Source organism: Lampetra fluviatilis, chromosome 3 (genome assembly GCF_964198595.1).
Source record: "Lampetra fluviatilis chromosome 3, kcLamFluv1.1, whole genome shotgun sequence".
NCBI classification, from domain to species: domain Eukaryota; kingdom Metazoa; phylum Chordata; class Hyperoartia; order Petromyzontiformes; family Petromyzontidae; genus Lampetra; species Lampetra fluviatilis.
The window spans coordinates 35,150,078-35,174,861 of record NC_136277.1 but is presented as its reverse complement, the minus strand read 5'-3'; the positions used below and the strand labels follow the sequence as shown (position 1 = coordinate 35,174,861).

At 57.2% G+C, this 24,784-nt stretch overlaps 1 protein-coding gene across 3 annotated transcripts in view; it reads right to left on the bottom strand.

The window, feature by feature from the left end:
- The window catches only part of PDE8B (phosphodiesterase 8B), a 41,572-nt gene that overhangs the window by 4,957 nt on the left and 11,831 nt on the right, over positions 1 to 24,784 (bottom strand). For all 3 annotated transcript variants that reach the window (XR_013636488.1, XM_078855015.1, XM_078855016.1), the window contains exons 2-17: positions 22,288 to 22,344; positions 20,694 to 20,884; positions 19,026 to 19,085; positions 16,948 to 17,005; positions 15,493 to 15,581; positions 14,011 to 14,089; positions 13,510 to 13,650; positions 12,862 to 12,950; positions 12,701 to 12,755; positions 12,125 to 12,170; positions 10,978 to 11,055; positions 9,013 to 9,089; positions 8,466 to 8,642; positions 8,025 to 8,070; positions 7,038 to 7,176; positions 946 to 1,144 (exon numbers count right to left, since the gene is read on the bottom strand). Coding sequence is in view for 2 of the 3 variants with exons in the window: in XM_078855015.1 (XP_078711141.1) it covers positions 946 to 1,144; positions 7,038 to 7,176; positions 8,025 to 8,070; positions 8,466 to 8,642; positions 9,013 to 9,089; positions 10,978 to 11,055; positions 12,125 to 12,170; positions 12,701 to 12,755; positions 12,862 to 12,950; positions 13,510 to 13,650; positions 14,011 to 14,089; positions 15,493 to 15,581; positions 16,948 to 17,005; positions 19,026 to 19,085; positions 20,694 to 20,884; positions 22,288 to 22,344 (1,581 nt within the window). In the remaining variant the exon portion in view is untranslated. The remainder of the gene's footprint in view (positions 1 to 945; positions 1,145 to 7,037; positions 7,177 to 8,024; positions 8,071 to 8,465; positions 8,643 to 9,012; positions 9,090 to 10,977; positions 11,056 to 12,124; positions 12,171 to 12,700; positions 12,756 to 12,861; positions 12,951 to 13,509; positions 13,651 to 14,010; positions 14,090 to 15,492; positions 15,582 to 16,947; positions 17,006 to 19,025; positions 19,086 to 20,693; positions 20,885 to 22,287; positions 22,345 to 24,784) is intronic.

Sequence of the window (24,784 nt, the reverse complement as noted above, 5' to 3'; positions counted from 1 at the left end):
ATGTTAACAGACATAAAAATGCTCAGTACACTCCAAAGGCACAACCGCAGGAAAATGCAAACCAACTCAATCACGGAATGTGTCGCATCAGTGTCAATGAGAGTTAAGAGTGGAGATGGCGAGTGGGAGTGTTCGGGGGGAACGGGGAGCCGGTCCATTGTCGGCTCATTGTCTGCTCATTGTGGACGGCTTGAAGAGCGAGACGCGGGCTTGTTGATGAATCCCCGCGGCCCCGGGGTGTTGTCGCCGTGACGCCTGCACGCCCGTGTTTGTGAACGCCCGCGCCGCGGGAGTTCACCATCCGCACGACCTCCTCCTCCTCCCCCAGCCTACTCCTCCTCGCGTGGAGGCATCACGGCGCCATGGCAACACCGCTCGAAACAGCCATGAGGTGACTTCCTGCGCATGTGGGGGGCGGTCGCTAGCGCCTCCGCCGTGGGGCGGAGGCCCTGACGGTCGCTCCTGCGTAAGAGCTGCATCCTGTTATTGTGACCCAGCCCAGCGCAGCTCCCCCCCGCCCCCCCCCCCACGGCCTCCCCCACCCTCGCCACGGGAGGCCCATCGCCCTCCCCAGCCTGGCCTCGCAATCTCACACTACCAGCATGCGATGCGTCCCTCGATCTGCAATGCACCTCCGACAAACGGCCCAAATGTGGCGACGATGATGTTGGCGGTGGTATGAGTACCTTCATGCACGCACATCTATCCGCGTGCTGGCGTGTGTGTGTGGGTCATGTGCGCGTCTCCTTGTCTCCGTGTGCCTCCATGTCCCTGCGCACCTTCACCCACTTGGGCGCAGGAAGTACGCGGTGGCGTGCAGCCCATCGGCAGCGTGCGTGGAGTTGTGGTGCGAGTTACTCGAGTGGTAGTTAGGTGATAGTTAGGTGGTAGTTAGGTGGTAGTTAGGTGGGAGTTAGGTGGTAGTTAGGTGGTAGTTAGGGATACCTTGACCCGCTCTTTGCGCAGGAAGTACGCGGTGGCGTGCAGCACGTCGGCGGCGTGCGTGGAGTTGTGGTACGAGTTGCTCGAGTGGTAGTTGGCCTCGATGAGGGACAGCCAGGCGCGCAGCGTCGCCTCCGAGCAGCCGAGGAAGTCGCAAACCCCAAAGCGCGCAAACACCTTGAGGCCCAGGTACACGAGCGGCCTGGCGTGCATGCACACACACACACGAACAAAGACGAACTGCATTCACATACACGTACAGACACACCTCACGGGGACACACGCTCACGGGGACATGCATAAGGACACAGACACGTACAGGTGCGGACACACATGCTTGTGCTGTTGAAATAGGCGTGTTCTGTAGGACCTTGTAAGACACATTGACACGCACACACACACACGCGCGTGTGTGCGGCCCGGTTGTGCATAAGCAGGAGATGGGCAAGGAGGCTACTCCAATCCTCCTGCCTTTGCGTAAATCCCGTGGGGCACCGTCGCGGCCAATTGCAGCATTGTGTTTAATCGCACAGTCCTGCACCACAGTAGTGGCACCACAGTAGTGACACCACCACAGTAGTGGCACCACCACAGTAGTGACACCACAGTAGTGGCACCACAGTAGTGACACCATCACAGTAGTGGCACCACAGTAGTGACACCACAGTAGTGACACCACAGTAGTGACACCACAGTAGTGACACCACCACAGTAGTGACACCACAGTAGTGACACCACCACAGTAGTGACACCACAGTAGTGACACCACCACAGTAGTGGCACCACAGTAGTGACACCACAGTAGTGACACCACCACAGTAGTGACACCACAGTAGTGACACCACAGTAGTGACACCATCACAGTAGTGGCACCACAGTAGTGACACCACCACAGTAGTGACACCACAGTAGTGACACCACCACAGTAGTGACACCACAGTAGTGACACCACCACAGTAGTGACACCACCACAGTAGTGACACCACAGTAGTGACACCACCACAGTAGTGACACCACCACAGTAGTGACACCACAGTAGTGACACCACCACAGTAGTGACACCACAGTAGTGACACCACAGTAGTGGCACCACCACAGTAGTGACACCACCACAGTAGTGACATCACCACAGTAGTGACACCACCACAGTAGTGACACCACCACAGTAGTGACACCACAGTAGTGACACCACAGTAGTGACACCACCACAGTAGTGACACCACCACAGAAGTGACACCACCACAGTAGTGACACCACAGTAGTGACACCACCACAGTAGTAACACCACCAGAGTAGTGACACCACAGTAGTGACACCACCACAGTAGTGACACCACCACAGTAGTGACACCACAGTAGTGACACCACCACAGTAGTGACACCACCACAGTAGTGACACCATCACAGTAGTGGCACCACAGTAGTGGCACCACAGTAGTGACACCACAGTAGTGACACCACCACAGTAGTGACACCACCACAGTAGTGACACCACCACAGTAGTGACACCACAGTAGTGACACCACCACAGTAGTGACACCACCACAGTAGTGACACCACCACAGTAGTGACACCACAGTAGTGACACCACAGTAGTGGCACCACAGTAGTGACACCACAGTAGTGACACCACCACAGTAGTGACACCACCACAGTAGTGACACCACCACAGTAGTGACACCACCACAGTAGTGACACCACCACAGTAGTGACACCACCACAGTAGTGACACCACCACAGTAGTGACACCACAGTAGTGACACCACAGTAGTGACACCACAGTAGTGACACCACCACAGTAGTGACACCACCACAGTAGTGACACCACCACAGTAGTGGCACCACAGTAGTGACACCACAGTAGTGACACCACCACAGTAGTGACACCACCACAGTAGTGACACCACAGTAGTGACACCACCACAGTAGTGACACCACCACAGTAGTGGTACCACAGTAGTGACACCACAGTAGTGACACCACAGTAGTGACACCACCACAGTAGTGACACCACCACAGTAGTGACACCACCACAGTAGTGACACCACAGTAGTGACACCACCACAGTAGTGACACCACCACAGTAGTGACACCACCACAGTAGTGGCACCACAGTAGTGACACCACAGTAGTGACACCACCACAGTAGTGACACCACAGTAGTGACACCACAGTAGTGGCACCACAGTAGTGACACCACAGTAGTGACACCACCACAGTAGTGACACCACCACAGTAGTGACACCACAGTAGTGACACCACAGTAGTGACACCACCACAGTAGTGACACCACCACAGTAGTGACACCACAGTAGTGACACCACCACAGTAGTGACACCACCACAGTAATGACACCACAGTAGTGACACCACAGTAGTGGCACCATCACAGTAGTGACACCACCACAGTAGTGACACCACAGTAGTGACACCATCACAGTAGTGACACCACAGTAGTGACACCACCACAGTAGTGACACCACCACAGTAGTGACACCACCACAGTAGTGACACCACCACAGTAGTGACACCACAGTAGTGACACCACCACAGTAGTGACACCACCACAGTAGTGACACCACAGTAGTGACACCACCACAGTAGTGGCACCACAGTAGTGACACCACCACAGTAGTGACACCACCACAGTAGTGGCACCACAGTAGTGACACCACAGTAGTGACACCACCACAGTAGTGACACCACAGTAGTGACACCATCACAGTAGTGACACCACCACAGTAGTGACACCACCACAGTAGTGACACCACCACAGTAGTGGCACCACAGTAGTGACACCACCACAGTAGTGGCACCACAGTAGTGACACCACCACAGTAGTGACACCACAGTAGTGACACCATCACAGTAGTGACACCACCACAGTAGTGACACCACAGTAGTGACACCATCACAGTAGTGACACCACCACAGTAGTGACACCACAGTAGTGGCACCACCACAGTAGTGGCACCACAGTAGTGACACCACCACAGTAGTGACACCACAGTAGTGACACCACCACAGTAGTGACACCACCACAGTAGTGACACCACCACAGTAGTGACACCACAGTAGTGACACCACCACAGTAGTGGCACCACAGTAGTGACACCACCACAGTAGTGACACCACCACAGTAGTGACACCACCACAGTAGTGACACCACAGTAGTGACACCACCACAGTAGTGGCACCACAGTAGTGACACCACCACAGTAGTGACACCACCACAGGAGTGGCACCACAGTAGTGACACCACCACAGTAGTGACACCACCACAGTAGTGACACCACAGTAGTGACACCACCACAGTAGTGACACCACAGTAGTGACACCACCACAGTAGTGACACCACCACAGTAGTGACACCACAGTAGTGACACCATCACAGTAGTGACACCACCACAGTAGTGACACCACAGTAGTGACACCATCACAGTAGTGACACCACCACAGTAGTGACACCACAGTAGTGGCACCACCACAGTAGTGGCACCACAGTAGTGACACCACCACAGTAGTGACACCACAGTAGTGACACCACCACAGTAGTGACACCACCACAGTAGTGACACCACCACAGTAGTGACACCACAGTAGTGACACCACCACAGTAGTGGCACCACAGTAGTGACACCACCACAGTAGTGACACCACCACAGTAGTGACACCACCACAGTAGTGACACCACAGTAGTGACACCACCACAGTAGTGGCACCACAGTAGTGACACCACCACAGTAGTGACACCACCACAGGAGTGGCACCACAGTAGTGACACCACCACAGTAGTGACACCACAGTAGTGACACCACCACAGTAGTGACACCACCACAGTAGTGACACCACAGTAGTGACACCACCACAGTAGTGACACCACAGTAGTGACACCACCACAGTAGTGACACCACAGTAGTGACACCACCACAGTAGTGGCACCACAGTAGTGACACCACCACAGTAGTGACACCACCACAGTAGTGACACCACCACAGTAGTGACACCACCACAGTAGTGGCACCACAGTAGTGACACCACCACAGTAGTGACACCACAGTAGTGACACCACCACAGTAGTGGCACCACAGTAGTGACACCACCACAGTAGTGACACCACCACAGTAGTGACACCACCACAGTAGTGACACCACAGTAGTGACACCACCACAGTAGTGGCACCACAGTTGTGACACCACCACAGTAGTGACACCATCACAGTAGTGACACCACAGTAGTGACACCACCACAGTAGTGACACCACCACAGTAGTGACACCACAGTAGTGACACCACCACAGTAGTGGCACCACAGTTGTGACACCACCACAGTAGTGACACCATCACAGTAGTGACACCACAGTAGTGACACCACCACAGTAGTGACACCACCACAGTAGTGACACCACCACAGTAGTGGCACCACAGTAGTGACACCACCACAGTAGTGACACCACCACAGTAGTGGCACCACAGTAGTGACACCACCACAGTAGTGACACCATCACAGTAGTGACACCACAGTAGTGACACCATCACAGTAGTGACACCACCACAGTAGTGACACCACCACAGTAGTGACACCACAGTAGTGACACCACCACAGTAGTGACACCACAGTAGTGACACCACCACAGTAGTGGCACCACAGTAGTGACACCACCACAGTAGTGACACCACCACAGTAGTGACACCACCACAGTAGTGACACCACAGTAGTGACACCACCACAGTAGTGGCACCACAGTAGTGACACCACCACAGTAGTGACACCACCACAGTAGTGGCACCACAGTAGTGACACCACCACAGTAGTGACACCACCACAGTAGTAACACCACAGTAGTGACACCACCACAGTAGTGACACCACCACAGTAGTGACACCACAGTAGTGACACCACCACAGTAGTGGCACCACAGTAGTGACACCACCACAGTAGTGACACCACCACAGTAGTGACACCACCACAGTAGTGACACCACCACAGTAGTGACACCACAGTAGTGACACCACCACAGTAGTGGCACCACAGTAGTGACACCACCACAGTAGTGACACCACCACAGTAGTGACACCACCACAGTAGTGACACCACCACAGTAGTGACACCACAGTAGTGACACCACCACAGTAGTGGCACCACAGTTGTGACACCACCACAGTAGTGACACCATCACAGTAGTGACACCACAGTAGTGACACCACCACAGTAGTGACACCACCACAGTAGTGACACCACCACAGTAGTGGCACCACAGTAGTGACACCACCACAGTAGTGACACCACCACAGTAGTGGCACCACAGTAGTGACACCACCACAGTAGTGACACCATCACAGTAGTGACACCACAGTAGTGACACCATCACAGTAGTGACACCACCACAGTAGTGACACCACCACAGTAGTGACACCACAGTAGTGACACCACCACAGTAGTGACACCACAGTAGTGACACCACCACAGTAGTGGCACCACAGTAGTGACACCACCACAGTAGTGACACCACCACAGTAGTGACACCACCACAGTAGTGACACCACAGTAGTGACACCACCACAGTAGTGGCACCACAGTAGTGACACCACCACAGTAGTGACACCACCACAGTAGTGGCACCACAGTAGTGACACCACCACAGTAGTGACACCACCACAGTAGTAACACCACAGTAGTGACACCACCACAGTAGTGACACCACCACAGTAGTGACACCACAGTAGTGACACCACCACAGTAGTGACACCACCACAGTAGTGACACCACCACAGTAGTGACACCACCACAGTAGTGGCACCACAGTAGTGACACCACCACAATAGTGACACCACCGTGCTGCAGCACACCGCTGTGCCGCATGGCACGATGGGCGCCACGCACCCCGGTGCAAGGGCTGAAGGAATGGGCCCCGGCACCGAGGGGACCTGGTGGGCGTGGTGTGGTGCAGTCAGTGCGGGGCGGTTCGGGCGGCGCGTTCAGCGCGGTGTGCGCGGGGCGGTGTGCGCGGTGCGGTGTGCGCGGTGCGGTGTGCGCGGTGCGGTGTGCGCGGTGCGGTGTGCGCGGTGCGGTGTGCGTGGTGCGGTGTGCGCGGTGCCTCTTGTGCGTGCTGCTCTCGAGCTCAAAGATGTCGAAGTCCCAGGTCTCCTCCGCGTCGAGGATGAACGCCACGCAGGGCGGCGCGTCGCCCAGGCACGCGGTCAGCGCCAGCGCGGGGGCCACGTGCTGGCTGGAGCCTGCGCCAGGCGCACGCACACGCGCCGTAGGCATGCGGAGCAAAGACAGAGGAGCGGGCATTGGCAGTCGCTCTCGAACGAGAGGCGATGCGGCCTCGTGCGTCTCTGTGGCTTCTCTCGCCTCCTGCTTTGGTCGAGGGCACGAAGCAAACCAACCGTATGGGCGAGTGCTGCTAGCGAGCACCTATGAAGGCCGCAATGGAGCGCGAGACGGTGGTGTGGCCAGTTCACCTGGCCGCTGTTGGCCGTGAGGGGGTCGCAGGGTTCATCGCGCAGTGTATTAACCACTCCACCACCCCTCCCCACTTATACAAACAACACAAAGATCCCCCGTATAGCCTGAACAGACTGTTGGGGCGAGTGCTGTTTGCGAGCACCTATGAAGGCCGGCACAGCACACGAGGGTATGGGTGGCCACCACCACGCCCGGCCGTCTTTGTCTCCCCAGGGGTGATGTTTACACACCGCACCAGGTACTCATTTGAGGCTGAGTCGACCTAGGGGAGGACCACAATCGGTTCAAATAATCGGGTATCGAACTCGGGTTGTTGGGTTCGTCGCGCAGCGCGCTAACTGCTACGCTACCACTCCCCACCACTTATATACAAATACGTGCACGTGCTTTGTGTATGCATGCACAGAGTGGTGTCGGACAGATGACTGCATCCCCGTTATCTTTTCCCAATGCCCCATGACCCCATGACCCCATGCATCACGCCGTCTTCCCCGTGTTCTCCAAACCCCACAGCCCGTGCCCCCGTTATCTCAGTGTCGTTTACGCCCATGCTCCATAGTCCCGTGCCCTCCTGCCCTCGTTCCCTGTGTACCCCGTGACTGCGTGCTCGTACTCTTGTTGAGGATGACCTCGTTCCCCGAGAGCCTGCGGAGTCCGTCCTGTGGGCACAGGGCACACGGTCGCCGGTCAGTGGGGTCAACGGGGTCAGTCGCACAGCACGGTAGCACCCACCGCTGGTCCGTGCACACGTGCGTGTGTGCGTGTGCGCGTGTGTGCATGTGCATGTGCGTGTGTGTGTGTGTGTGCATGTGCGTGTGTGTGTGTGCGCGTGTGTGTGCGTGTGTGTGCGTGTGTGTGCATGTGCGTGTGTGTGTGTGCGTGTGTGTGCATGTGCGTGTGTGTGCGTGTGTGCGTGTGTGCGTGTGTGTGCGCGTGTGTGTGCGTGTATGTGTGTGCATGTGCGTGTGTGTGCGTGTGTGTGCATGTGCGTGTGTGTGTGTGCGTGTGTGTGTGTGCATGTGCGTGTGTGTGCGTGTGTGTGCGTGCGAGGTACCGTGACGAGTCCCCCGAGCAGGTCGCTGGTGTGCGGGTCGGTGTGGGGGTTTGGCGCCGCGTCCGCGAGCTGTGGGGAGTAGAGCTCCGCGCTGCGCAGGATCTCCAGCACCCGGTCCAGGGCCTCGGCCACCGAGCCCGGGCTGCTCTCCTGGGCCGCATTAATTATGTTAATGACCTGCGGCGGGGGGGGGGGGGGTCAGCGGCAGGGTCAGGTTTAGGGTTGGAGGCAGTGTTCGGGCACGGGTCAGACCTGGGGTCAGGGGTTGGGGCTATGGCTAATGATCGTTCAGAGCCAGGGGAGCAAGGTCAGGCTCAGGGCGATGGCGAATGTTAGAGGGTTGGAGAGGTATAATTACATTGGCCATATGGAGAGGAGAGCCAGCGTAGGTCAACGTCAGGGTCAATGGGTAGAGTAAAAGTTAAGGTCATGACCAGGGTTAGGCTCAGGGCCATGGCGTGTTACCTGTAAGGGAGGGAGGTGACAGTGTGATGATGTGGCAAGTGCAATGAGGTGAGGACGAGGTGAGGACGAGGAGCTGCGCTACCTTGGTTATGGGAGCCTCGATCGTCATGGAGTGAATCCGCGCCATCGAGGAGTTCCGCCTCGGCTGTTGGAGGCTGCCTGCTCACGCGCACACACCAGCAGCAGCAGCGGCAACAACCGCATATTTGCCACTAAGTGGCGTAGACGTCACCACGGCGCTTGTGCCAGGCTATGTGCACTTTAAGGCCATGTAAAGTATGGAACGCCCGCTGGCAGGAGGTCACGGCACAGACTCAGGTTCCATGGATTAACTGACTGAGATCACTGGCAAAAGCACCACCTGTGCCCCATGCTGTGCCAACTTGCTGTGTTTCTTATCTGCCCGGCGCTCCGCTCGTTGTTGTGAACATCACTCCTCTGCCCTCCTTTAGAGGGCGACTGCCTCCAACTTCCCAATAGCATCCTTCACGAGCCTCCTCCACAGAGGCCGATCTTGACACCGCTGGTACTAGTCATTGCAAGTCCTCTCATACCATATAATTCCATCTCTTCTCTAGCCTTTGCTGCGCCCGTTTAGCCCCCTCTATCCGGCCGAACAAAAGCTGTTTTGGCATGCGGTGACTTGGCATGCGAGCTACAAGACCCAGCCAATGCAGCATTGTCTGCTGGAGGAGCTCACCGATGGGACTGTGTCCAGATCTTTCAAGGATTTGTGAGCTCTTCAAGCAATCCAGACTGGTTAAATCCAAGATGGATTGTAGGCAGGCCAGCCTGAATGTTTATATTTGGGGGATCCATGTTTCTCAAGCATAGAGAACGGAAGGCATAACTATGGCCGAGAAGACCCGACGCACACACACCGTTACACACGCACACCGTCACACAGTTACACTCGCACACAGACATACCGCTTCACACACGTACATACACACAGTTACAAACGCACATCGACACAGTTACATATGCACACCGACACACAGCTACACACGCACACAGACACACGGTTACACACGCACACAGACACACGGTTACACACGCACACAGACACACGGTTACACACGCACACAGACACACGGTTACACACGCACACAGACACACGGTTACACACGCACACGCGGTTACACACGCACACAGACACACCGTTACACACGCACACAGACACACGGTTACACACGCACACACGGTTACACACGCACACAGACACACGGTTGCACAAGCACACAGACACACGGTTGCACAAGCACACAGACACACGGTTGCACACGCACACAGACACACGGTTGCACAAGCACACAGACACACGGTTGCACAAGCACACAGACACACGGTTGCACAAGCGCACGCAGACACACGGTTGCACAAGCACACAGACACACGGTTGCACACGCACACAGACACACGGTTGCACAAGCACACAGACACACGGTTGCACAAGCACACAGACACACGGTTGCACAAGCACACAGACACACGGTTGCACACGCACACAGACACACGGTTGCACAAGCACACAGACACACGGTTGCACAAGCACACAGACACACGGTTGCACAAGCGCACGCTCGCTGTAAACAGTGGCGACAGCCATCCCCCCGGGTCGAGGCATTGTCTGAGCCAGGGAGGGAGAGGGTAGGAGCGGAGCCGTGCCCAGACCCTTGCCTGGCACCCCCCCCCCACCTTCTCAGTAGACTGCCCCCCCCCCAGCAGACAGCCCCCCCCCCCAGCAGACAGCCTGACAAACAGAGCCCCATCTCCTATGGGAACAATGGGCATTGGGAGTTTTGGGCTGTGTATGTGTGTGTGGGGGGGGGGTATGTGGCTCTGGGGGGTATGAGGGATTGAGGGTACGGGGGTGTGTGGTTTTGGAGGCACCGTGGCATGAGCGTGTGTGTGTGTTGGGGGAGATGGGGGGTCGGGGTGTGGTATCAGGGCAGGAAAGCCAGCAGACAGGGACGAGGCTGGCAGGGTGGGAGCGAGGGGGGGGGTGGAGGAAAGGGAAGGGATGGAGGGCGAGCGTGGCTGTCACCGTCGCTGCTGCGGGAGGTCACCGAGCGGATGTCCAGGGAGCCCGTCCTGCGCTCCTTGTGCCGCTGGGAGTGGGGCTCTGCGGGGCGAGAGAGGCGCGTGCGTCGTCACAACGCATGTGCGTTAGTGCTGTGGTGAGCTCTAGCCCCTGTGAGTTGTTACAATTTGAGCATAACCTCTGGATTGACCGTGACCCCCCTGGTCTCCGTGCTGACCCCGGAGAGATGCCGGCTTTCGCGGGCGGGGTTGGGGAGGGGGTGGCCCCTGGGAGCTCTGCGCTCACGTTCACGTTTCTCCTCCAAGAGCCGATTTCCTTCTTAGAAGGAAGCGGCGCTTACAGATTCATCACGAGCAGCAGCAGCAGCACGCGCGGGGGGAGGGCGAGGGGCCCGTGCGTGGATCTGTGTCCACGTGTCTTTGTAGACGTGTCTGTGTGCCTGTGGACACGTGTGCGTGGGGAGTGGTGGCGCAGTGGCTAGTGAGCTGCGCTACGAACCCGGCGACCAGAGTTCGATTCTTGCTCACGGCCAACACCAGTGATGATCATATGAACCGGTTCAGGGTCTCCTCTAGGCCGACGCAGACTCAAATTAGTATATGTTGCGAAGTGTAAACATCGCCACTGGAGACAAAGACGGCCGGGCGTGGTTATGGCCACCCACCCCCTCGTGTGCCGTTGCCAGTCCTCAGAGGCACTCACGAACAGAACTTGCCCCAACAGTCTGTTTAGGATATAGGGAGGATGTGTGTACTTGTGTGTGTGTACCTGTGTGTGTGTACCTGTGCGTGTGTACCTGTGCGTGTGTACCTGTGCGTGTGTAGCTGTGTGTGTACCTGTGTGTGTGTACCTATGTGTGTGTACCTGTGTGTGTGTACCTGTGCGTGTGTACCTGTGCGTGTGTACCTGTGCGTGTGTACCTGTGTGTGTGTACCTGTGTGTGTGTACCTGTGCGTGTGTGTAGCTGTGTGTACCTGTGCGTGTGTACCTGTGCGTGTGTACCTGTGTGTGTGTACCTGTGTGTGTGTACCTGTGCGTGTGTGTAGCTGTGTGTGTAGCTGTGTGTGTACCTGTGCGTGTGTACCTGTGTGTGTGTACCTGTGTGTGTGTACCTGTGTGTGTGTACCCCGACCCGTGCCGCGCTTCTCACCTGCGTCCCCTGGGAGTCGCTCGTCTCTCCCCGTGTCGCTCGCCCCCTGCGGCCATCACCCGACATCCACAGTCAAGCACGGACAGGCACAGAGACAAAGGTCCCCCGCATGGCCCACACGGGCTTTTGGGGAAAGTGCTGTAAACGAGCGGCACCTACGAAGGCCGGCACACTACGACCAGAACTGCCCCTGGAGATGTTTACACACAGCGGTGTCTGGCGCTGCGTGGTGCTGCGTGTAAACATCACCAGATACTCATTTAAGGCCGAGTCAACTGACAAACGGGCATACACACGCGTACTCACGTACACACGCGTACTCACGTACACACGCGTACTCACGTACACACGCGTACTCACGTACACACGCGTACTCACGCGTACTCACGTACACACGCGTACTCACGTACACACGCGTACTCACGTACACACGCGTACTCACGTACACACGCTTACTCACGTACACACGCGTACTCACGTACACACGCGTACTCACGTACACACGCGCGTCACTCCCACTCGCGTTACCCTCACGCCCTTCGAGATCGCCCCCCCCACCCCCCCCCCGAGTGGTACCTGCTTGCGCTTGTCCCCGCACGGACGCTTGATCGCCACGTAGTGACGGATCTTCCTGCGGAGGAGACACGGGCCAGTTCAGAGGGGCTGCACGCGCGCACGAGAGTCCGTTCGCACGACGGGTGTGGATGCGTGCGCGTGCGTGCGTGCGCGCGTCCTACCCGCCCTGCCCCGTGACCGGGATGATCTTCGCTTGTTGCTTGACCGTGTCGCCGTTCTTACGCCTCGCGTAGTAGATGCCCTGCCACTCCTAGGTGTGTACATGCCACGCACGCACACACAACGCACACATACACGCTGCGTTGGCTGGGTCATGTAACCCGCATGCACAGCCACTGCATGGCTAAGTAGCTTCTGTTTGGTCAGATAGAGGGGGCTAAACGGGCGCGCCACGGGCTACAGATGAGATAGAGTCATGCGGTACAGGAGGATGCGGAGCTGAGTGGACTTGCCGATGACCGGTATTAGCAGTGTCAAGTCCGGCCTCCGTGGAGGCGGCTCGTGAAGGACGCTACTGGGTAGTTGGAAACAGGCGCCATCCAATAACAGCGGAGGGCGGAGGAGCGACACTCACAATGGAGGGACCACAGGTGATGTCACTGCTAGTCAGTCATCTTAAACAGTCAACTCATGGCAACTGGGTCTGTCCCGTGACCTCCTGCCTAACACGAGCTTTCGACACTTCACGTGGCCTCAAAAACCACCTAGCCTGGCACAAGCGCCGTGATGACGTCACCGCCACGCAGTGGTGGCCGGTGGCTGTTGTCGCTGTACGTGTGTCGCTGTGAGCGTGTGTGCGCGCTCCTTGCTTTGCCCTTCTTGATGCGGGAGGTGATGGTGTCGAGGAGATCCGCGCGGTTTCTGTCGCTCTTGGGCAGCTCCGTGAGCTCGCGGCCCACGAGCTCCCCGCTCCTGTAGCCCATCATGCGCTCAAACGCCGGGTTCACGTACTGCACGCACACACGCGCGCACGCACAGATCCCAGTGTGTCCTTTCACAGACTCTCGAGAAAATCGCTGCTGGCGAGCCACCTACCGAGGCCGAAACAGCCAAAAGCGGGTTGTGTCGCCAGCCCCACGCCCCTGGCCGCGTTTGTCTTCCCAGTGCTGATGTTTACACACCGCACCAGGTCCTCGTTTAAGGACGAGTCGACCTAGGGGTTGGCCAGGAGCGGTTCAGATACTCGTCATCGATGGAGGCTGCGAGCGGGAGTTGAACTCGTCTCACCAGGTGTGTAGCTCAGTACGATAGTCACTGCACTCCCGCTCGCTACCCACGCACACGGCAGCGGCGGCAGCAGCGGCGCTCACCTGGATGAGGTGCTCCTCGCTCGTCACCTCCACCGCGTCCTGGCAGTTCGCCAGCGCCGTGAACACCGACGAGGCCGCCCTAGGGGGGCGAGGGGGAGGAGGGGGGGCGTGCAAATTGAGGAGGACGAGGGACGAGGGGTATTAACACTGCAAACAGACGAGGAAACCGCGACAATCGGCACCAGGGACGGATGCCTCCACGCGCGGCTCTGCAGCGCTGCCCGCGAGTCCGCGCTGCCGCCGTGGTTGGCAGCCCAAGACGCACTCGCTCCCGATCCCGCGCTCGCACGCAGCGAATCTCAACAGCGCCGCGGTTTGGAACCTGGCGGCTTCAGTTCCACTGATCAGCTGTCCGCTCGGGAGCGCCCCCTGACCAGCAAAGCGCCGGATTGGTGGGGCGTACGGTGCTCCATCCTGATTGGTCCACATTTTTAAAAGGCGCACGGCCGGGAACATTAGAAGGGAGAGCGCAGGTGGATGAAGGGCAGCCAGAGACCGGGGCAGCGGACCTCCCAAGACGAGGGGGGGGGGGGGCAGTTGGGAAAGGTCGAGAGAGGCCTCAAGTGCCATCAATGGGGGGAGGGGGGACGGGAACTCGGCGCACCTTTGACACTTTGCTCCCCACGCGTGCGCGCGCGTGTGGTGCGAAGCCGGCGACACGAGTTCGATTCCCGCTCACGGCCACCACCAGTGACGAGTATCTGATCAGGGTACTTGGGCCTCCCCTAGGTCGACTCAGCCTCAAATTAGTACCTGGTGCGGTGTGTAAACATCGCCACTGGGGAGACAAAGGCGGCCGGGCGTCGTGTTGGCCACCCACCCCCTCGTGTGCCGTGCCGGCATTCGGAGGTGCTCGCTAACAGCACTTGCCCCGGGTACACGGGGATCTTTGTATTTTGTGTGCGTGCGTCGCTGGCTGAACAACGTCGCCACTGCAGTGCTGCACTCGAGTGGCGGCCTCGACTTCGCTGACAGACAAAGCTCAGACGGCCAATCCAGCAGCCATGAGGAGGCAGGTGAGCAGGAGAAGATGGCAGGTGAGGGGAGATAGTGGGAGGTGAAAGGCAGGTGTGTGGTCGGCGAGGCGAGGGCAGGTAAGGAGAGATACTGACAGGTGAGGAGAGGGACGGGAGCGAGCTTATAAAAGGTGAGGGGAGGAGGCGGCGGGAGGTGCCGAGGGGTGGTCACGTCGGGGCACCTGGGGATACGTTCTCTCTCTCGCTCGCTCTCGTTCTCTCTCGCTCTCTCTGACACTCTCGCTCGCTCGCTCTCTCTCACACTCTCCATCGCTGTCTCTCGCTCCCCCGCACTCTCTCGTGAGGCTCCGTGCGGTCCCCATCACCTGCACTGCGCCCTCCCTGCACCTGCTGTGCCCAATCATCACCAAGCCCCCCCCCCCTTCCTGATGCACCACGTGGCAGGGGAGAGGGGCCCTGTAACCATGGCGACGCCGGTGGGGGTGTGGGGGGCGGGGCTGGTTACCTGAGCTTGAACTGTGCGCGCACCTCCCCGTACTCGAGCTGCACGAGCTCGTTGTAGCACGCGCTCACGCTGGGGGTCTCCACGAAGCGCTGCACACAGACACACACACAGACACACAGACACACACACAGACACACACAGACACACACACAGACACACACAGACACACACAGACACACACACAGACACACACACAGACACACACAGACACACACACAGACACACACAGACACACACACAGACACATACACACACAAACACATACACACACAGACACACACAGACACACACACAGACACACAGACAACAACAACAACCGCCATTCGCCACTAAGTGGCGGTGACGTCACCACGACGCTTGTGCCAGGCCATGTGCACCTTGAGGCCACGTGAAGTGTCGAACGCCCGCTGGCAGGAGGTCACGGGGCAGACCCAGCAGGTGCCACGGGTCGACTGACCGAGATGACCGAGATGACTGGGTGATGCACCACCTATGCCCCCTACTGTACCAACTTGCTGTGCTTTAGCCACCCGGCGCTCCGCTAGTTGTTGTGAGCGTGGCTTCTCCGTTGTTGTTGGAGGGCGACTGCCTCCAACTGCCCAGTAGCGTCCTTCACGAGCCTCCTCCACAGAGGCCGATCTTGACACCGCTGGTACCAGTAATCGGCAAGTCCACTCAGCTCCACGTCCTCCTGTACCACATCACTCCATCTCTTCTCTAACCCGTGCCGCGCCCGTTTAGCCCCTCGATCCGGCCGAACAAAAGCTGTTAAGGCATGCGGTGGCTGGGCATGCGGGCTACATGACCCAGCCAATGCACCCTTGCCTGCCGGGGGAGCTCACCGATGGGACTTTGCCCAGATCTTTCAAGGATTTGTGAGCTCCTCACACAATCCAGCCTGGTTAAACCCAGGATGGATCGTAGGCAGGCCAGCCTAAATGTTTCCAACCGGTGAAGATGCTCCATTAGGGGGGTCCACGTTTCGCAAGCGTAGAGAAGGGAGGGAATGACTGTGGCCGAGAAGACCTGAAGCTTCGTGCGCAGTGACAGACCAGGTAGCTTCCACACAACGTTACGCAACCGATGAAAAGATATTGCCGCTCGACTGATTCGGAGTGAGACCTCTGCTGTTAAACTGGAGCCGGTCATAAGCACACTGCCCAGGTAGGGGAAACTCTCCACTCTCTCCACTACTGCCCCATCACCGATTGGGAGTTGTGGGGGTGGAGAGTCCGATGGTACAAAATACCCAGGCAGGTGCCTAGTTTTGGTGGGGCCGATGGTAAGGCCCCACCTCTTAGTGGCACGCTCCAGTCTCAGCAGCAGCGTCTCCAACTCCTCTTCTGAAGGGTGTGCAGGGTGCTGGGTGTGCAGGGTGCAGGGTGTGCAGGGTGCTGAGGGTGCAGGGTGCTGAGTGTGCAGGGTGCAGGGTGTGCAGGGTGAGAGGGGCCCTACCCGAGTGAACCCGGCCGATATGAGGGGCATCACGGAGCCCTCCTCTTGGTCCGGGGGCCTGGGCCACGCCATGCGCGGACACGAGCACCCAGAGACACCACAGAGACACACACATTCCCCCATTGCCTCTCATCGACTGCTGGGGCAAGCTGCACTGCGAGTGAGCACCCATTCACCTTCATACTTGATACAGCAAACTTCAAATCTAGAACCCATTCACCTGATTAAACCGGCACGGGAAATGAGGGGGTGGGTGACCACCAACATGCCCGGTCGCATTTGTCTCTCTAGTAGTGATCTTTACACATCGCACCAGGTACTCATTTGAGGCTGAGTCGGCCTAGGGGAGGCCCAGGACCCGTTCAGATAATCTGGTGTTGGCCATAAGCGGGAATCGAACTTGGGTCGCCGGGTTCCTCACGCAGCGCGCACTCCCCTCACGCCAACCCCCATTGGCCACTACTAAGTAGTGGTGACGTCCCCACTACAAAGTGGTGGTGACGTCACCACGGCGCTTGCCAAGGCCAACTGCACTCCGAGGCCACGTGAATGGTCGAAGGCTCACTGACAGGAGGACGCGGGACAGACACAGGTGCTATGGGTTGACTGACTGAGATGACTGGCAGATGCACCACCTGTGCCCTCTGCTGTGTCAACTTGATATCTTTTATCCGCCCGGCGCTCAACTCGTTGTTGTGAATGTCGCTCCTCTGCCTTCAGTTGTTGGAGGGGAAATGCCTCCAACTGCCCAGTAGCATACTTCACGAGCCTCCTCCATAGAGGCCAATCTCTACATCGCTGATATCAGTCATCGGCAAGTCCACTCAGCTCGATATGCCCCTGTACCACATCAGTTCACCTCTTCTAAAGCCTGTGCCGTGCCCGTATAGCCTCCTCTATTCTGCCAAACAAAAGCTGCTTGGGTATGCGGTGGCTGGGCATGCGGGCTACATGCCTCAGCTAACGCAGTCTTGCATGCCGGAGGAGCTCACCGTTGGAACTGTGTTCAGATCTTTCAAGGATTTGTGAACTCCTCACACAATCCAGCCTGGTTAAACTCAGAATAGATCATAGGCAGGCCAGCCTGAATATTTATTACCGGCTTAGATGTTTCATTCGCAAGCATAGAGAAGGGAGGGCATATCTTTGGCCGAGAATACCCGAAGCTTCGTGTGGAGGGACAGGCCAAGTAGCTTCGACACAGCGTTACGTAGCTCATGAAAAGATAATGCCGCCCGCCTGATTCAGAGTGAGACTTCTGCTGCCAAACCAAAGCTGGGCATGAGCACACTGCCCAGGTATGGAACCCTCTCTACTCTCTCCACAACTGCCCCATCACTCATGGGGAGTTGAGGGGGTGGAGTGTTTTCTGACATAAAATTGCCAGGCATGTGCTTTGTTTTTATGGGGCAGATGGTAAGGCCCCACCTCTAAGTAGCCTACGTACCAGGTTCAGCAGCAGAACCACCAACTTCTTCTCTGAGTTTGACAATAGGGAGCCATCCCTCAACTGTACCCGGGCATCGATCAGCCTCCTATTGTATCTGTACCAGATGCAAATTCCTCCGGTAGAGCCATTGAAAGCGTCTCGAACTACGTGGCCGAAAAATATGTTAAATAGTGTAGGGGTCAGAGGACATCCCTGTCGCATCCCAGTGTGAACATAATATGGCTCTGACACCCAGCCACGTAGCTTTACCCGGGCCTGTCCACCATCATGAAGGTCCTTAATGACTGTCCCAGGGTCTGGGACTCCGTAAGTACGAAGAACAACCCACAGCCCTGGCCCTGGGCACGCAAAGACAAAGTTCCCGCCTATAGCCTTAATCCACTCTTGGGTCAAGGGCTGTTAGCAAGCACCAATGAAGGCCGGAATGGTACACGAGGAGGTGGGTGGCCAGCACCACGCCTGGCCGGCATCCACATAGCCCGGCATACATCCCCGCAGTGAGTGTCCAGTGCGGGAGCGAGGATGGGGATTAGGGGGGGATGAGGGGGTGCGGGGGAGGGGAGAAGGAGAAGGGGAGGAGGAGGAGGGTAAGAGGAGTAAGAATGGGAGGAGGAGGAGGGACACCCACGTTCGCGGCTCCACTGCCAGGATAACCGCGTTCTCTGAGGCCTTGGTGGCACGGATGCAGCTAGAGGAGAGACACGGGGGAGAGACAGGGGGAGAGACACGGGGAAACATACGGGGAGAGACATGGGGAGAGACACGGGGGGGACACACGGGGAGACTCACAGGGATAGGGGAGAGAGATGGGAAGAGAGGGAGAGAGACAAACTAAAATCTCATCACCTTCGCACACTTCCCATGAGCCCCTGATTTCAAGCAGTTCAGCCACATGACCATTAACATTGACACCTCCTCACCCACCCCCCTCTTGACCACCTCCTCACCCACCCTCCTCTAGACCACCTCCTCACCCACCCCCCTCTTGACCACCTCCTCACCCACCCCCCTCTAGACCACCTCCTCACCCACCCTCCTCTTGACCACCTCCTCACCCACCCCCCTCTAGACCACCTCCTCACCCACCCTCCTCTAGACCACCTCCTCACCCACCCTCCTCTAGACCACCTCCTCACCCACCCCCCTCTAGACCACCTCCTCACCCACCCCCCTCTAGACCACCTCCTCACCCACCTCCTCTAGACCACCTCCTCACCCACCCCCCTCTAGACCACCTCCTCACCCACCCCCCTCTAGACCACCTCCTCACCCACCCTCCTCTAGACCACCTCCTCACCCACCCCCCTCTAGACCACCTCCTCACCCACCCCCCTCTAGACCACCTCCTCACCCACCCCCCTCTAGACCACCTCCTCACCCACCCCCCTCTAGACCACCTCCTCACCCACCCTCCTCTAGACCACCTCTTCACCCACCCCCCTCTAGACCACCTCCTCACCCACCCTCCTCTAGACCACCTCCTCACCCACCCTCCTCTAGACCACCTCCTCACCCACCCCCCTCTTGACCACCTCCTCACCCAACCCCCTCTAGACCACCTCCTCACCCACCCCCCTCTAGACCACCTCCTCACCCACCCCCCTCTAGACCACCTCCTCACCCACCCTCCTCTAGACCACCTCCTCACCCACCCTCCTCTAGACCACCTCCTCACCCACCCCCCTCTTGACCACCTCCTCACCCACCCCCCTCTAGACCACCTCCTCACCCACCCCCCTCTAGACCACCTCCTCACCCACCCCCCTCTAGACCACCTCCTCACCCACCCTCCTCTAGACCACCTCCTCACCCACCCTCCTCTAGACCACCTCCTCACCCACCCACTCAGAGTCGTACCATAACTGATAATTGAATTGGTTTTAACCTCCCCGTGGCACCCATACCCCATGTCCCCTTAACGCCCCCCCCCCCCCCCCACGTATCCCCACATTCTCCCAAACGTCTCCCTGTGTCTCCATGTCCCCGTGTCTCCAAATTCCCCCGTAGCCCCCCCCCCCCACTCGGAGTGTCCCACCCCGTGCCTTCCCCCCCCCCCCACTCGGAGTGTCCCACCCCGTGCCTTCCCCCCCCCCCCACTCGGAGTGTCCCACCCCGTGCCTTCCCCCCCCCCCCCCCCACTCGGAGTGTCCCACCCCGTTGCCTTCCCCCCCCCCCACTCGGAGTGTCCCACCCCGTGCCTTCCCCCCCCCCCACTCGGAGTGTCCCACCCCGTGCCTTCCCCCCCCCCCCACTCGGAGTGTCCCACCCCGTTGCCTTCCCGCCCCATCGCGCTCACCGGCAGAGCGCCTCGGCGTCGAAGTGTCTTGGCTGCCGGTGGTCGATGAGGATGAGCTCGTGGTGTTTGTCGAGGAAGCACTCGAGCGCCGACTCGGGCGTGCGCGCCACGTTGCAGCGGTAGCCGGCGCGGTCGCACGCCCGCCACAGCCCGTGGCTCTGTGCGTCCTCGCGCGCGAACACCAACAGCACCTGGGCCACGTGTGCGATATTAGACACACAAGGACATCGCTCTTCGTGCGTATGGTTAAGGAGTTAAATTCCAATGTCGAGGTTTACTGACCACGACTAGCGGCTTTCAGCAGAGAGAGTTCATGTCGCTTTGCTGTCCTCCTCCGTTGAAGGAGCGCAGACTACCACAAGAGTACGAGTATACCACACTGGGGTTACTGTGCGGATTCTAGATTTGAAGCTTTCGTGACTGCAAGGATTCATACTCTTAGTTTTTTCGGTAAAGTCACGTATGTAAAAAAAATGAAATTAAAATTAATTAAAATAAAATAATAATAAAAATCATTGCTACAACGCGGTGGGCTCTCATGATATTGTTTTTTCCGAGACCAAGGTGCTCTGCAAACCCTCTGGCTACCCTCAAAGGTTTGTACACGAAGCCATTCAGATATACAAACACAGACATGATTTCAACCGTGATGATGGATACAAACTTAGTAATCATTGGAAAGATGTTATTAACCATGCAAAAAAAGATTTAACTACACATTTTTGGACCATCTTATCTGACAGGCACTATTTTACTTTACTGAGTGTTAACATCCCCAGCGTTGAACAGTACTCTCCTTTTTCGTATTTTATTGTCAGCCAACACTGGTAAAAACAACATGGGCATTTTCGTTCTCTTCTGTCATGTGCACCAACAGGTGCTTGTGCACTACATGTCCACGTTCACCTCGTGCTCTCTTTTAGCCCCCCCCTTCCAATACGTTCCATTCATTGGCTACCACATTCTGATAAGCTCCCCCCCCCCTCTCCTCCCCCTTAACTTGTATTTAAGAACTTGCATCTTGGAATTGTTTGCCTCACTTGATGCAGCAAATCTGGCTGTGACGGTCCCACCTGGTGACGGAGACTTGTGTTGCCTCCGAAACGTCGTGATTTTTCTTATTTTATTTTTTATTAATTTTTATTTCATCTTTTTTACCTACGTGACTTTACCAAAAAAACTAAGAGTATTTACTGTGCGGCCCATTGTTTGGCTTGCATGGCAACAATCCCTTATTTTTTTCATTTATGATGTTCTGATGTGGTTGATTGTTCCACCAGTGATTGAGGAGGAATGTCAAAACCAGGAGGTGCGTTGATGTTTGGGTCTCGGATGAAGTGTTTATTTCCGGATCTGGGTGAGATTCCAGGATGGTGGAAAGACACGATTTCCCACATAGCCTTCACAGAGTGTTGGTCGTGAGCGGGAATCGAACTCGGGTAGCCGGGTTCATAGCACAGCGCTTTAACCGCGGCACTACCGCTCCCCAGGTGTCCGATATTACACACGCACGCGCACGCTCCAGAACCAGCCGTCGTATGGCGAGTGTAAGGAGGCTGTAGTGATGCGAACGAGGCGCGGAAAGTGGCGGCACCTGAATCGTGTCCTGAGCCAATCGCATGGGGCCGAATCGCACCTCCTCCGCTGCAGCCTGCACACACACAAAGTCACACAGGTCACACACACACACAGTCACACACACACAGTCACACACACACAGTCACACACACACACAGTCACACACGGCCACACACACAGTCACACACAACAACAACCGCCATTCGCCACTAAGTGGCGGTGACGTCACCACGACGCTTGTGCCAGGCCAAATGCACCTTGAGGCCAAGTGAAGTGTCGAACGCCCGCTGGCAGGAGGTCACGGGGCAGACCCAGCAGGTGCCACGGGTCGACTGACCGAGATGCCCGAGATGACTGGCCTGATGCACCACCTTTGCCCCCTACTGTACCAACTTGCTGTGCTTTAGCCACCCGGCGCTCCGCTCGTTGTTGTGAGCGTCGCTCCTCCGCCTCCCGTTGTTGTTGTAGGGCGACTGCCTCCAACTGCCCAGTAGCGTCCTTCACGAGCCTCCTCCATTGAGGCCGATCTTGACACCGCTGGTAGCAGTCATCGGCAAGTCCACTCAGCTCCACGTCCTCCTGTACCACATCACTCAATCTCTTCTCTAGCCCGTGCCGCGCCCGTTTAGCCCCCTAGATCCGGTCCGAACAAACGCTGTTTAGGCATGCGGTGGCTGGGCATGCGGGCTACATGACCCAGCCAACGCAGCCTTGCCTGCCGGAGGAGCTCACCGATGGGACTTTGCCCAGATCTTTCAAGGATTTGTGAGCTCCTCACACAATCCAGCCTGGTTAAACCCAGGATGGATCGTAGGCAGGCCAGCCTTAATGTTTCCAACCGGCGAAGATGCTCCATTAGGGGGGTCCACGTTTCGCCAAGCGTAGAGAAGGGAGGGAATGACCGTGGCCGAGAAGACCTGAAGCTTCGTGCGGAGCGACAGACCAGGTAGCTTCCACACAGCGTTACGCAACCGATGAAAAGATATTGCCGCTCGACTGATTCGGAGTGAGACCTCTGCTGTTAAACTGGAGCCGGTCATAAGCACACTGCCCAGGTATGGAAACTCTCCACTCTCTCCACTACTGCCCATCACCGATTGGGAGTTGTGGGGGTGGAGTGTCCGATGGTACAAAATACCCAGGCAGGTGCTTAGTTTTTTGGTGGGGCTGATGGTAAGGCCCCATCTCTTAGTGGCACGCTCCAGTCTCAGCAGCAGCGTCTCCAACTCCTCTTCTGAATGAGCAGCTATTACCAAATCATCGGCATACATAACGTGGTTGACCAATAGGGAGCCATCCCTTGATCGCACACCGGGCGTCGATCAGCCCTCCTATCTGTCGATCAGCCCTCCTATCTGTACCAAATGGAAATTCCCCGGTACAGCTATTGAAGGCTTCTCGAACTACGCAGTCGAAATAGATGTTAAATAATGTGGGAGCCAGAGGACATCCCCTGTCGCACCCCAAGGTGTACAGGGAAAGGCTCTGACTCCCGGCCACGTAGTTTTACCCGGGCACGCTCACCATCATGAAGGTCCTTAATGATCGTGAGCAGAGGGTCAGGGGACTCCGAAAGCACGAAGAACAACCCAGAGCCCAGGCCTACTGATGGTATCATAGGCCTTGACCAGGTCAATAAAGCAGAGATGTAGGTCTTGTTGGAATTCCCTACACCTCTGCTGTAGCGGACGGACAGAAAATATGGCATCTGTGCGGGACCGCCCTTTCCTGAAACCGCATTGGGGCTCCGCAAGCCTCTCCTCCAGCATGCCTAGCAAGGCGATGTTGAATAATCCTTGTCACACACACACAGTCACACACACACACAGCCACACACACAGTCACACACGGTCACACACACACAGTCACACACACACACAGTCACACATAGTCACACACACAGTCACGCACGGTCACACACACACACAGTCACACACACACAGTCACACACACAGTCACAAACAGTCACACACACAGTCACACACACAGTCACACACACACAGTCACACACAGTCACACACACACAGTCACACACACAGTCACACACAGTCACACACACACAGTCACACACACACAGTCACACACACACGGTCACACACAGTCACACACACACAGTCACACACACAGTCACACACAGTCACACACACACAGTCACACACACACACAGAGACACCCAGCACAGAGACACCTTGCACACACAGAAACACCCTGCATACACAGAGACACCCTGCACACACAGAGACACCCTGCACACACAGAGACACCCTGCACAATCTGTGGTAGAGACGGGGGGGAGGGGGCACTGCGAGTGGCGCCATCGATCTCGTGACAGGCGGCTGTGTGGCCACGAGCCAGCCCATCATCATCCCCCCTCCCGCCTTCTGGGGCGATACAACAAGTACCACCTTGTGGGAAGTCAATGGTGGTTGTGGTACGAAAGGACTGCCCCTGCCCCACCCCCCCCCCCAGGATGTAGAAAGTGCGGCGCTGACTCGGGGCCCCACACAGTGACA